At 43.2% G+C, this 14,456-nt stretch overlaps 1 protein-coding gene across 2 annotated transcripts in view; it reads left to right on the top strand.

The window, feature by feature from the left end:
- Window positions 1-14,456, top strand: part of XYLT1 (xylosyltransferase 1) — a 185,059-nt gene that overhangs the window by 118,708 nt on the left and 51,895 nt on the right. For both annotated transcript variants that reach the window (XM_032197440.1, XM_032197442.1), the window contains exons 3-4: window positions 2,885-3,057; window positions 3,694-3,896. In XM_032197440.1, the coding sequence (XP_032053331.1) occupies window positions 2,885-3,057; window positions 3,694-3,896 (376 nt within the window). The remainder of the gene's footprint in view (window positions 1-2,884; window positions 3,058-3,693; window positions 3,897-14,456) is intronic.

Below are 14,456 nucleotides of genomic sequence, written 5' to 3'. Positions count from 1 at the left end.
GTTGATGGGACATTGTCAGCCTGAAATCAGAGCAGTTTAAATGAAAAATGGGTTAGTTTAGCTACTGCAATTGCCCTTCATTCTCCTGCCGGTTCTCCTTGCGAGCATGTTTCCTTTCTTTCATGATCACTTTCTGTCCCTGCTGCTGTGCAAAAGCCCTAAGCGCACCCATGGGGAAGCTCAGCAGCAATGTGGGAGGAACAGAAGAAGTGAGTATACATAAATGCCATAGTAGGCTAACTGGAAATGATAGAAGAAATGAAATTTAAGTCCTGTTCTAATCTTTTAAGCTGAGTCTTATTGAGTTAGTGGTGGATGATTTTTAAAGAAATATCATTTAAGTTGTCAGTGTCCTTTTTAAAATTAAGTGTGACTCATGGGGCTAGAACTTTCCTGATAGGTAGCCTGAATACATTTTGGGGCATGGAAGTTGAATTAATTTATGAGCAATGCTACTGCAGATAGGTTCCTTGAGGGGCTGCGGGAGGTAAAGGTCTTTTACCTGGGGCAGACAGGCACACGGCTGCTTCCTAGCCCTGTAGGTAGTCCAGCAAAGAGCCTTATTCCAGGGGCTGGGTGCACCTCTTACACGGGCAGCTTTCCTGGAGCTCCAGGCCAGGACGAACAGGTCCTTCCGTAAAGGAGGTGGAACCCAGAAGCACTGCTGAGGAGGAGAACCTGGAGGGAGGGTCACGGGAGGCAGTGAAGCCATCCCTCCCCATGACCTGCTGCTGCTATTGCAGCAGGACCTCTCGCTTGTGCCTGTCTCAAGGAGTCTTTCAGTTACTGAAGTACAAATTTCAGTGCAATCGAGTGGATCAAATTGTTCAGGTAGCCAGAGCCAGTGTTCTGCAAGCCTTCAGTCGCTCTGTTGTTCTGAGCTCATCCTACTCCCTTCCTTTTAATAAGGAGGAGATGCAACAAGAAGGATTAAGCAATGTCCTTTTTTCTGTGTCCAGCTTTTCTTTTGTAATTAATACATATATAAAAGAGCTTTTGGTCTTGTTTAGTTTACTTTTATTGACATATGTTTCCAGTTTCAAAGAAATGAGAAGAAGGCTTTCCCTCACACTTACTCTCTCTTCACGCTTGGCAAATGTCTGCTTTTTCATTCTACGTATTAACTCAAGTGTCATTGAGCATGTTTTTTTTAATTACTTCAGGAGATGGTTTGGGAGGCACAGCGGGCTCTGTGGCTGTGCTGGCGCTGCCTGATAGCCGGGCCCAGCCGCCTCAGGCCCGCGTGCGGCCTGGCGCAAACCAAGGGGATGTGGAGCTGGGAGGAGAGAGAGGGGCAGCCCCAAAGGCAGAAGCTGAGCACGACTTAGCCAGATACGCTCCTCCCTGCCTCTAGGAAGAAACAGAGGATGCACATCAGGTTGAAAAGAGGATGATAGAGCTTAATAAGATCCCCTCCCAGTCTTCTTTTCTCAAGGCTGAGCAGACCCAGGTCTCTCAGCCTTTCCTCATGGGGAAGTTGCTCCAGGCCCCGACTAGGTTCTTGTTGGGAAGGTAGGAAAAAACAGCTTTGGTGAGGAAAAAACTTTCTTATGTAAGAGGCATACAAAAATTTGATTACTGCAGTGCCTATAAGGCAGCATAAAACCTAATTCTGCTGTGTTTCCAGGAGGGTTTGAAACCACTTTCAAGCAAAGCAGGTTGAGGCCCTGTCCCACCCGTGGTTGCTGCTGGGGGAGGTCAGTGTGGGCAGGGGGGTGGTTTTGTTGAGCTGGTTGTTTACTGAGCACATAGACGTGTATTGAGTCTGAAATATCCTATTTGGTCAAAACATGGTCGATGAATAAAGGGAGATGTGTTGGTGTCCTTGCACGTGATCTCAGCTGCTGCTTTTAGCTGCTTCAGCTCAGGCATGGCTATTTCTAAACCTTCACCTGTAATGTAAAATGAATGTTTGAGTCCTGCCCCTGTGTATATGCATTTCTAATAATTAAATATGTATTTGCAGCATAACAAGAAGTTCGGGCTTTTCAGGATGGTCAAATGAATTCACCCTTCTGAGGAAATAAACCAAAATCACAGATCATGGGACTTGGAGACTCTTCCCCCCCTTTGTTTTTGAGGGGCTTTGTTATGTTTGAGACAGTGATATTGCCTAAAAAAAATCTTTACATATGCAAGGGGGAAAATGAGGCAGGGGTGATTTGTGATTTTTTTTTAATCTTCGGGGTGTTTTCTTTCCTTGTGCTAATGTTCAAAATTTCAGGTTTCTCTTAAATAACTTCTGTTGAGAAAGACTCCTACAACGTCAGAGGACTGAAGGAGTTGTTTAACTGAAGAAAAAATGTGAGGTTTTGGATAAAATTGTCTTTTTTTTTTCATCATGTTCAGGTTTGTGAGTTGAAGAGATGTTACAAAAAACAAAGTACTCTAAATTCTTGACTAAAAATGTCCCTTCAGCTCATCAGTACATCCTGTCATAACCTTACAGTGCGGTGTTTTCTTTAGAAAACCAAGACCATAAATTCCTGTGTTAATATAAAAATGAAAATAAATTTGAAATAGGATTGTACGGCCTGCTCTCACACATGAAGAAGTAAAAATGTGTAGGTTGCTATTTAAATGGTCCAGGCTACATCTGCTGTTCCAAATAGATGCTATCAGTTGAGATAATCCTCAGCTGCTGTTAAGTAGCAGTTTCACGAGCTTTTCAGTGGAGCTGTGCTGATCAGAGGACTGAGGATTGTTTGGTGATGTGAGAGGTTTCTTGCTGGAGGAGTTGGCTTTGGCATTTTTCAAATACTTTGAGGTGACTTCCCATCAGAAACCGCTTCTGAAAAAAGAGCCGAGGTGAAACGTGTACTGCTCTCTGCTCCCCTGCCCTGCAGATACGCTCAGAGATGTCCTGTGTTTTGTTTTTGAACAGGAAAAGCCAACAACAATGTGCAATGGGATGAGGACTCCGTAGAGTACATGCCAGCCAACCCAGTCAGGATCGCATTTGTCTTGGTTGTTCATGGCAGAGCTTCTCGGCAGCTCCAACGCATGTTTAAGGCTATTTACCATAAAGACCATTTTTATTACATTCATGTTGACAAGGTAATATATCACTGGTTATAAATTGCCTGTCTTGCCATCTGTCAGTCTGCCCATCTTTGTCATCTTCATCTTCTCTTTACCTCTGCTGCGTAGAGTGCATGTCACTTCTCGTCTCTCCATCTGTTACATGTTTGGAGTCACTTCTTTTTTCTGTTTCTCGTTATCTTGTCTATGTAACAGTCTTCATTTCTCTTTGTATGTTTATGAATATCTATTCATGCCTGTGTGTTGTACATTTAGTAACAGTAAGTGATAAGTTGGTGCAGACTAACAGCAGTGGCCTCTTGGATGGAGAGCTGGCCTGAGGTGCCTCGGGAGAGTTACTTCCCACTGCAGAACGGAGGTAGTAACAGTAACCTCCTTCAGGAAAGCCCTTTGGGATCTACTGATGAGAAATGATAAATAAATGCTAATTGCACTGATTAGCAATTACTGTAGTTGTAATAAAAAGAACTAAAAGAGAGCTCTGCACGTTTCCAAATTAACGTTTAGCAGAACGCTGTGCGCTGTAGCAAGTGAGGGCAAAGCAAAGGCAAAGCTCAGATAGTCGAGAAGTGCAGCTGCTGGTTAGTGAATACAGGGAGGGACACTTTGGGACAGAGTAACTTGAACCTATTACTTTTTTCTCCTGTAAAGCGATCCAATTACTTACACCGGCAAGTGCTCCAGTTTGCTAACCAGTACCCAAATGTGAGAGTCACTTCTTGGAGAATGGCAACTATCTGGGGAGGAGCAAGCCTTCTGTCCACCTACCTGCAGAGCATGAGGGACTTAATGGAGATGAATGACTGGCCATGGGATTTCTTCATTAACCTCAGCGCTGCCGACTACCCAATCAGGTACAACAAGTCTCTTAAGAACATACGTATTGTATTCCTAAGGGGAGTAAGTACTGATGTAAGGAGTATCAGGCTGCTGTCTGACATCCGTGCTTTTGCCATGGAGACAGTTGCCTTGTTTTACCCCCAACATGTCTGTTGCTTGCCCAGGAAGGACTGTGGCTGCAAGCAGGTTAGCAGCACCAATTCTTCACTTGTAGTGAGGAAGCAGTTGCTGCTTTATTTAGTCATTATTTCTAGCAAAGGGCATCTGCAAGAGAGGGAGTGAGTAAAGTAACGGGAAGTATTCGAGCTAAGCAAACAAACCCCAGGCACGGAGAGATTGCTCCCTGCCAGGGCTCTGATCAACAGTTTGATTTGATGTCTCAGAAAGTGTTGGAAGGTGTGAATGTAGACTCAGTGAAGGTAATGTTCTGCGCTTCCTTTTTTTAGTACTTTCTCTGCAGAGGATAATGATTGTAGAAGTGACAAATAAGTTGCTAGGAGTCAATTATATCTTCAGCACCAACCGTTGCCTGAATGTCTTTATTCAGACGGCATCAGGCAAAGAACTTCACACATCACCACATGACAAGGCTTGTGATTTTAAGTGAAATCATAATCTTTCTGCATTTGCATAACCCAGGCCCCACAGCTGCATTCAGTAAGGTTTACTACATTGTGCAAAAGTAGATAGTCCATAAAAAGAGGAAAAAGGAGGGGAAAAATGCAAAATGCAAAAAAAAAAAAAAAAAAAAAAAAAAGTGTTCTTCAGCTGTTGTTTTTAGGCTATAAGAATTAACAAGAAGAGGGAAAGAGGAAATTAACCTTGTGACTTCTGTTTCCCTGTATGCTGAAAGGAATCAAGGAAAGGGGAAGTAACTTTCATGGGTAATTTTCTAATAAGCGATGGCATTCCACACTTTTAATACTAACAGTAAAGAAATACGTTAGCAAAAGACAATGGAAACACCTTACTAGGTTCCTGCAAGATCTCTCTTAAATTATGAGTCCCTTCTTGAATCTGCTACTCAGACAGAAATCCCCACTGAAGTGAGAATGGAAAACAACATGAGCTTTTGCCTTAGGAAGGATTTTGTGAGAACTGACAAAAGGCTTTATCTCTGGTTCCCATTTTTGTGTACTGTCAGTGAAGAGAAATGCATCACATTTCAGGGAGGAAAACTAGGGAAGAACACAAGAGTCACAGAGTGCACTGATACTGGAACAAAGGGGTTTGAATTAAGAACTCCCAATATCTCGTGTTGCATCTGATTTGGTGTCCTACAGAAAGAGCCATAACAATTTTGACGTGTTATCTGTGGTTGTAAGGGCCAGTGTGTAATTCTCTGTATATTGCTTGAGTTTGAGGAAACGGTAGCTTGTTATTCCCTGTAATTCACTTTCCTGGTGAGGAGTGCTACACTGATGATAAAAAGTAGAGTAATGTAAAACCACAGAGGAGAAGGTGATGGGACTTTGAATCAAGTAAGATAAATTGTTGAAGAATAAACAATTGAAGGTGTAGTGTAATTACAGACTAGACGCAGTAGATGTATCCAGTTACCCTGTTGTGGTGTTGTGATCACCCTAAATGCCGTCTTGTAGTGCTGTGGCCATGACCTGAGGCGTTCTCAACTGCTCTTCATTCCCGCGGAACGAATTAAACCGCAGAGCCAAATGGGATCAGTCGCTTACAGATAGGGCCCGAAACAACCACAGGATTTGTTGAGTATGCCGTAGTCAGTTCTGCTTTAATGGATTCTTTGTAATAATGCTGTGGTATCTTGCAGTCATTCAAACTCTAAACAAGTGCCATTCAGCTGGAAAAATTCCAGGCGTTTGTTTCTTCATGGTGGAAATTCTTGAAGGTTGTGCTTTGGTGTTGCGGCTGCTTTCAGAGCTTTGTGGTGGCTCTCAGCAGCTAGGTGAAGGCATGTGAAGTGCTCGTTTCCCTTGCTGTCAAAGTACTCTGATACCAGAACTGGGGGAAATAGGTTTCCTCTCAACACGGTGCACTTCAACAAAAAGTAAAAAGCTTTTTTTAGTGCTATAACTTAAATGACAGTGACTTACAGCTGCTGCTAAATTTTTTGAATATGTAATATTACAGCTATAAACCCTGGAAAATGTTATCTCATCAAAAATATATATGAGACCATTTCATTTTCATAGTGGAGTTGCTATAAATTAATATTCTTTGTAATCTTTGGGAAGGCGTTACTTCTCTGCCTACTGCACAGAGAGCTGATTGTTTTTCCAGGAAATAGTAAAGAGAGTGTTTGAGGGCTTTTTCCTTCCTTCAGACATGATTTATCAGATAATGGACTAGAGGCAGTTTACACATCTCACACTGGTTAGTCATATTGCAGTGTTTTTAGCTAGGTGTCCCTGCATAGGAACATATGAATTTTGTGGATTAATAGTTTTTATCCAGAGCTGCTTCACATTAAGCTTTCGCTTCCCATCTGCCATTCCCATCTGTAACACTGAAACCTTTACTACTTCTCTTCTGATAATAAAAGCTAATCCAGCCTTATAAGTCAGGAGAACACATTCTATATGTGGGGTTAATTCTGTATGATGAAGTCTAAATCTGTCTGGGGAGCAGTCTGGTATGTTCACAGGCTACATTACAATTACTGGGAACCCTTCATCCTTCAGAAGAGATGTCTAGAAGCAGATGTCAAGGATCATACTATATAAAGGCAGGGGGAGGGAAAAAAAGTTCAGAACCATTCATTTTGGGAGAGAAGCAATTAAAATAAAACATATGCAAGCTAAGAAAATCTGGATATCCCTGTTACTGTATTTCATGCCTTAATCTTTAATTTTTGAAGCCCTGGTTGAGTCTGTAGATCCAGCACAAATGAAGTCCTAATCCATGTGCTTCTAGTTGTTACTGTGGAAGAAATCATTCACAAACACAGTCTGAGCATAAAAGCATCTCTAACAAAAATACTGTGTTTCCCTCTAGTAATGAGCTAATATGTTATTTATTGGCCTAAGTGAAATGCATCATCCAACCTGGACTTTGCTCAGCCCTGCTTAGCATTCTCAATAGGAAAATGAGGGATAAAATGGCTGGGGACAGACCTCTACAAGTGATGCTTTGGGGTGGGAGGCTGTGTGACTTCCTTCTTTTGCTGTAACTCTTAGTGGTGGTGGTTGTTGTGTGGTTTGGGGTTCTTTTGTTGGGTTTTGGGGGTTGTGAGAGGCACATGCTTTCTCAAGATATCATCTCCCACAGCCATTACATTCATAAAGAAATAAACAAAACCAGCCCCTTCCTTTTTCTTATTGTTTTTATTTTAAGGGTATTTTTTCATGAGTTTTCTTTCGAGGAAAGGCTTTTTTTTCTTTTGAGAGTCTCTTTCAAAGCTCTGTGGGGAAGCTATCGATGTCTTTAACCTCTTATTTTATATGTGTATCTATTTGCATTATTTATTGTCTTTGATAAACAACATCAGGTAGTCAACCTTATGTTCAGGGACTGAAATTTCACTCCCAACAAGGTGAACTCTGGTAGAGCATCTACTGATGCTGAATGTTTAACGTGCTTTGCAGGAGTCCTTGGATAATGTGGCAGGTGAAGTATTGTACCACTTAAATTAGGAAGTTTAATGAGATCATTTAACAGTGAATGTCATGTCAGTGCTTACCTGGCCACAAAGCTTGTAGAAAGAATAAACATAATGAAACATTTGAACTGTTTATAATTTACAATAAATGACTGAATCTCACTCACCAAAGGGATCACCAGATCTAATTGCCAGTTAATATTCTGCCTTTAATAAAGGTCAAGCAAAATTATTAACAGAAGCCTGTGGAGTGCTTCAAAATAGCGAGAAAATAGAGTGGCGTATTGATGGAGCTAGGAATGCAGATACTGCTGATACTCAGTTATGAGCTATACATAACAAAAGAAACCCAGTGAAACTACTTGTGTTTTGGTAGTTGGTACTATGAAGATGAGCCCATTTTAGGATGAAGATTTTATACAAATACCTTCCACAAAAGCCTGCAATGTGAAGACTCAGACAAATGAGACAGTCAACAAAGTTTTTGGTCTGGAACTTAAATAAAATTTGTATTAAAATACAAACAGCATCTGTGGAAACTGCAGACTCTGGGGAGTAAATGGGATGATCTGACTGGGACTGGGACTTCCAGCAACAAGTGCCAAAGTTCGTGTAATTTATGCTGATCGTCTCTGTCAGTCAGAATTGTATGCAAAAGTTGAGAAAAATCAGCTGGCAGAGAGCTCTGGACTGACCTGATCTTTTGTTGTATTCTCCTCTGATCAACGGTCTAGGTAACTCTTAATGCTAAATAGCAGCATTCATCTAAAGATTTAACTGCTCCATAGAAACTCGAAGGATGCCCTTCGAAGCAGGTGGACCTTTTTCTCAGTGTTTGCAATCAGCCAGCAGCAGACAGGCAGCCTGGCTCTCAGTCCTTCATTTTCTCCAGCAGACCTGCACTCCTGACTCCTTAGGAGTGTTGTTAGCAAAGATAACCACCCGAAATCAACAGCTCTACTTGAATTCCTGCCAAATCTGAGCATGGCAGACAGCCTAGCAGAGATAAAGCTCTCCTTTCACTCACCTGTCTTCTTCCCAGCTTTCATCTCTAATAGCTTACGTTGCCAGGTCCTGCACAGGGGCCATATTAAGGACCAGAAATTGCTTCCTCTGGGTATCAAAAAAGGAAACCGAAGACAAAACAGCTGTGAGGAAAAGAGGAAAAACTCTTCTCCTCTGTGAGCAGCGAGATGAAGGGAAGTGTTTGTTGGCAAGTACGTGTACATACATAACCAAGTAATGAGTCCTGACTGCGGGCCCTGGGCAGCAGATGGCTTGCCAGGAGTGAAAAGGTGGGAGCAGAGGGAATGGGTCTTTGGCCTTTTTGTTATTCTGGTGGCAGATGGAAATAATTGTAAGCAAAAGGTTTGAGAAAGAAATTCCACCTTTTGGAAAAATGTTTGACCACTTTTTTGAGTACTTTTTCAGGTAATGGGACCACTGAGAGAACCACAGCTCCCTTACTGCAGCCAGTGGCCCCCAGATTCATCCCCTGTAAAAAGTGACTGCCACTCTATATAGACTATGTTGGAGATAATTTTTGCTGTGTGTGCTGAATTTCCCATGACCTGCTCACATTTCATGTGGGCATTTGACTGAAAATTTGAAGCAGATGGCTGGGATAGAAAAAGTGCGAGAATACAGTTTGTATTGGAGCAAACTAGACTTGAGCTCTCCATCCACTTGTACAAAACTTCTCAGCTCTTGCAAGATGTGGACTTGAAATGCAATACTGAAACACAGGAGAAATCTCTTCGTAGAACTGAGCCCTTATGTAGAGCACTGTTGCTTTATGAGAAATGCCTGAGACCCAGCTGTGTCCTCTCGTTGGTTATGAAATTACAAATCCCAAAGCCAGCAGGGCTGATGGAAGCTGTGTAATGGCAGTGCGATCACCAAAGACACTGGCTGAGAAGGCACTTATGCGCGCGCTCTCTCTCTGTCTCTCTCTCTCTCTCAACTTCTCATCATTTTGCCTTGACATAGTTTAACAGTTGTGTCTTGCTGAGGTTCAGACTTCAGAGCCATCTCCTCAATCCGTCCTGGTAGCATGTAAGCTCTTGCTAGACGTGAGAGCCTGTGCAAAGGCTGCTGATGTTCCAGGACTGGATTTGACCTTGCACCCCCCCACAAAGCCACCCGTTGTAATGCTTCTGCGAAATTCGTGCCTTGCTGCTAGAATAATGAATCAGGCACAAGGAAAATAATGCAGCTTACTTTAAAGTGTGTTTCGAATGTGATCCTGAACTGAAACACTGGTAAATCCTATCTATACATCTCGATGGGAGTACAGAGCAGGGAGCTTTTGCAGTACCACATCTGTTAAGATGCCAGTGTCTGAGGTTTTTATCTTGGTATTGTAGCTGACATTGTATGCAGTTTTGTTTGCTCAGAATATCTTTATCTGGCAAGCCAGACGTCAATCCACTCTTAATGCTTCGCAGGGAATCTCTTTTCCTTTCCAGAAAGGAACTTTATCAGTGTTTTCCTTGAATCTGCATTCTCTTAGAATTTCAGATGCACTTCTTCCTTAAATCCCTCAAATAACCTTTTCTCCCTCTCCTTCCTTACTTTGCCAGCAAATTTGAGATTTCTGTATATATTTTTGAGGTTATCTTTTAGGTCTGTTAGCCCACTTCTGTTTTACAGCTGAATTATCCAGTGGCTGGCAAAAAAGTGGTTTTGCACAGATTGTTCACAAAGGGTGGGGTGAAATGTTGAAATTATCGTGGCTTAAAACATTTATTTTATTTATTCTTATGATAACTTATTTTTTTCAACCTGGCAAATGTGATAGGAGACCCACCCTTTCTATGTGCAGCCACAGCAGCTGAGGCTGATCATTCCCCAGCTCTCCTCTTGGGTTTAAGGCAATAAAGCAGCTTTTGTTTCGGAGAATTGTGACATTGCAGCTCTTTGTAACTCTGTGCGTATTTAGCACTTCTGAAATGTTCTCCGTAGCAGCCTTAGTCTGGCAACAAAAATAAATGCACCCCAAACTGGAGGCTAGTCTAGCTGCCCAGGCACCTCTGCAGTGCCTACAGATTAAAGATGTATCAATGAAGCATGTTTGCAGAATAGCGGCATTACTCAAAGTACCCTTGTACTTGGCAGCACGTTATCTTGTTGATTCCAGTGCTAAACACCCATGCCTTATCTCCCTCTGTGTGAGCTGAAGCATCCAAGCCAGTGTTCCAGACGCCTTGGAGGACAGCTTGGCAGAGGAAAGCCCCAGATGCCCGGCTTTGCAGTTTGACGGGCACAGCAGCTCGCTGCTCTGCCTGCCTGGTGGCCTTCTCTCTGGCTGCTCACGGGAAGGTTTGCCAGTGCAGAGCCAAAGGGTTTTCAGCTGTTTGCCATTTGCTTTCTGGAGGCAATTTGTTTTTTACTCATGGCTGGGGGGGGAGGGGGGAGAACAAATGCATTTCATAAAAGAATTAAGTGCAAGTCTTAACTGGATACCATCCAGCCTTACCTATAAACAATGACACAAACGTGATAATGTGCAGCATCGGTTCCTAAGCAACACAGTTTTGTCTTCAGGATGCTGGAATTGCATCTAGAATAGTGTTTCAGTAAGGAAAGCTGACCTGTTGGGGCTGAGGTGGGCACTGAGCAGTAGGAGGGTTGCCAGCTCAGCCACTTCTCCTTCACAGCTTCAGGGCTATTTATGAAACCTGCATTTCACTTGGAGCTTGTCTTTTTGGAGAAATAGGCAGGGGTAATCAAGTCCAAAAAAGGGTTCTTAGCGCAGAATGGCTCTTGTACTTTAAATCCATAATTAACAAAATTCCTCATTAGCTGGCCTGTACTGGCAAGCCTTTCCTGTGGTCTTTGGCTGCCCATTGCGTGTCCCAGGGCAAGAAGCTCTGGCAAGGTTTGTGGCTGGAAGTGAACATTGGTCCCTAGGGGTTCCCAGGTGTGACTCTGTCTACTGCGTGCTCCCCTACAGCTTTTCTTCAAGCAGCTTGTACTCTGGGTGTATTGTGAGGTGGGCAAAAGAAGCTGCAGAAAAACAGGTCCTTGTGGTGTTTACCTGGGCTTTGAGAGCAGAAACTTTAATCTCTCTTCAGCTGTTTTATAGAATAGTCAGGAAAATCATTATCAAATTCCAAATGCTAAAACTGCGTGAAAAAGGGAAACACTCCTATTATAGCATTGCATTTTAAATGTGCTCTCCCTTCGTAACCCTGCAGAATTCTCTCAGGAAATTAAAAATCTGTTGAAATTGCCATTAAGATGCTTTTTTTGTTTAGATTTCAGGATGCCACTCACAATAAAACAGCTGCAAAATAATATCTGGTGGCAGTTCAAAGTGAAGATGAAACAACAACATGTGTCATTATACCTTTCCCAAGTCACTCTTAAACAGTTGCCAGCCACAAGACCATTAAAGGGTGAGCAAAAGGGTTGTTCTGGTTCAGTCTTTCAGAGGCAATGCTGAAATAGAAAGGAGAGAAATACGTAAACTGTTTTCCACTAAAATAGGGCTTAAAATGTTGAAGAGTTGACTGGTAATTTATGTTAATGATTTTTCAGCCAATTTATACATAAATTCTGGTCTTGTAATATTATGTGCTTTGACATTTTGTATATGGGATCACTGCATGTGAATGAGCTGAAGGGCTGATTTGAAGGAAATAGTTTGCAACAGAATTAAAGCTGCTTTGGAGCAATGGATCATTTGGGATGTGCTGCAGGATGTGGTTCTTTCTCCCAAGATAGTATTTTGGTGGTGGTGTTGTTGTTGTGCTAGCTAGTCAGAACTTTAAATTTTGAGATATCGTGGAAGCTTTGGCCTGACATTGTGTATTACAGAAATTCAAGACCTATTAAAACCTTTATCTGTGCAATCCCAGGTAGAATTAATGGCTAGTTGGCTTTTACAGTCACAACTTGTTGCATTTGAATATTTCATTTCTGCTTACCCTGCACAGCACTGTAGTCACGATGCGTTTATAGGATACTTCTCACTCTATATATACATGTGGCAAAGTGGTGCTGGAGGCAACTGACTACATCTGTGGCTGCACCTCTCTAATTCCAGGCTGATCTGAGGGGAGAAGACCCTAAATGAGTTCACTGTAGCACACATCCCTCTCTGCTGCACACGGGTCAGCTATACCCATAATTTAACATGACTTGACCAACCAGCTGTAGGCATCTCTAACCTTTCATTGGGGTAATTGCACTCATTGCCAAATTAGGAACTGTTTTGGGGCTGAGTCTTTTGCAAATGCAGAGTCAATCTTCATCTAAAAGTCTGCTGCCCCGAAGTAATTGTTAGCAAGTAATACTGCAACAGAGAACCTCCAGCTTTGGGAACCATTGCAGCCCGGGCATTGCTCCGGCTCACCTCCCATCCACCAGGCTGCAGGGCTCAGCAGGGTGAGGAGATCAGCAGGTGACAGGTTGCCTAACTCAAAGTCACATCCATTTTATGATCTTTTCTTGGGTTGAAGTGAACCATTGGTTCTCTCCTGACCTCGTTATTAAATAAGCCTATATTGGTTGCACTCTGAGCACAGCAGTGAGTGGGAATACCAGCTCCTCACCTCCCAGTTGTCTTCTTTTCAGCCCCAGTTACATCAGCGGGATATATCAACTTATGGATCCACACATTGCCCTTGACGTTTTCATGCTCAGAGCTCCTGTCTGCTGCCTCTTTGTGCCCATCATCCCAGTGCTGCAGTCTTCCCTGACTGACTCCAGAGCAGTCCCAACAAAGAGTAGGGCAGGTCACCCGCTGGCCCAAATTGTCAAAATAAGATTATTGCTCAACCCAAATAAAGGTAACAAAATGTGACCTTCTGTTGTTAAAACCAATTAAGTTTCCTTCCATCAACTCTCAGTTCATTATCCCTTTCACCCCCCAGGCCCTGTTCCTCCATCTTTTCAGGCTTGGTGCAGAATTAATGTTAAATCCCATTAGCCTGACCCCATTTTCCCCGTTTTGCCTTGTGGTGCTTTGAGTTGATGCGCTCCGACAGGTTGGTTCAGCAGCTCGGGGATCAAAGGGAGCGGCAGGCCCACGAGGAGCTTGGGGAAGGTGCTGGTCTGCTGGAATTCACGTCACTTTTAAAGGTTTCTGCAAGGGCCTCAGCAGCAGGGGCTCACCGGGAAGAGGATGAGCTCTCAGCTGCAACTCATGGGCAAGTAGCTGCCTCCGATGCTAGTGTCCCACCGCCCATTTATTGAGATAACTCTAGTTAGGAGATGGGACTTGTCATGGGAAGGGTGTCTCTTCCCTCCTGCCTTTTCAGTGGAAAGTGAGGGATGAAAAAAACATTGCTGTGTCTAAATTGATCTCTCCCACTGCATCAGAAGGGAAGGGGAGGCCATCTGCTCGCAGAGCTATCTAGGACTACGTTGGCCATTTTTTCTAGGTTTGTGGTGCAAATGAAAAAGGGAGGTAGGCAGCATCCAACATAAAGATTGAGTGACAAAGCTGTGCTGTGGCCTCTCAGAGGGGGTGTTCCTGCTCCCATTCCCAGCAGTGGGACAGTGGTCTCAGGTTTGCTGTGCTCCTGAGCTCAGTGTGAGCGCTTGGAGTCTCTCTCGATGTGATGGATGGCAGCAGTGAACGTGTCTGGTGAGCTTTGCAGAAGATGCTGGACCTTTGCATCTTGTAGCACACAAAGTTACACACAGCCCTTGGTATGGACATGATGTAGAGCTTCTGGCACTCAGCCTGGTTCCGCTTGATGTCTGTCTGTGTGTCACCTTCACATTATCCTTCTGTGTGTGATGCTGGGGATCCCAGCCCCTAGGTAAGACGTCCCAGGACAGCCTCTAGGTTGGAGTGCCATGGGCAGAGAGGTCTCTGTTCCAACATCAGCCTACTTCACACAAGATACTCTCAAAACCTCTTCCACCCTCTTCCTTGGAAGAAAGTGAGCATTTTCTATTATAATCACCCAACCTGGTGAGCAAGTCGTTTTCTCTCACTGACTTGTACAAATAAAATTTCAGTTGGGCGAGAGAATATATAAATCAG

This window comes from Aythya fuligula, chromosome 15 (assembly GCF_009819795.1).
Source record: "Aythya fuligula isolate bAytFul2 chromosome 15, bAytFul2.pri, whole genome shotgun sequence".
NCBI lineage: Eukaryota > Metazoa > Chordata > Aves > Anseriformes > Anatidae > Aythya > Aythya fuligula.
This window is presented reverse-complemented; position numbering and strand designations above follow the sequence as displayed.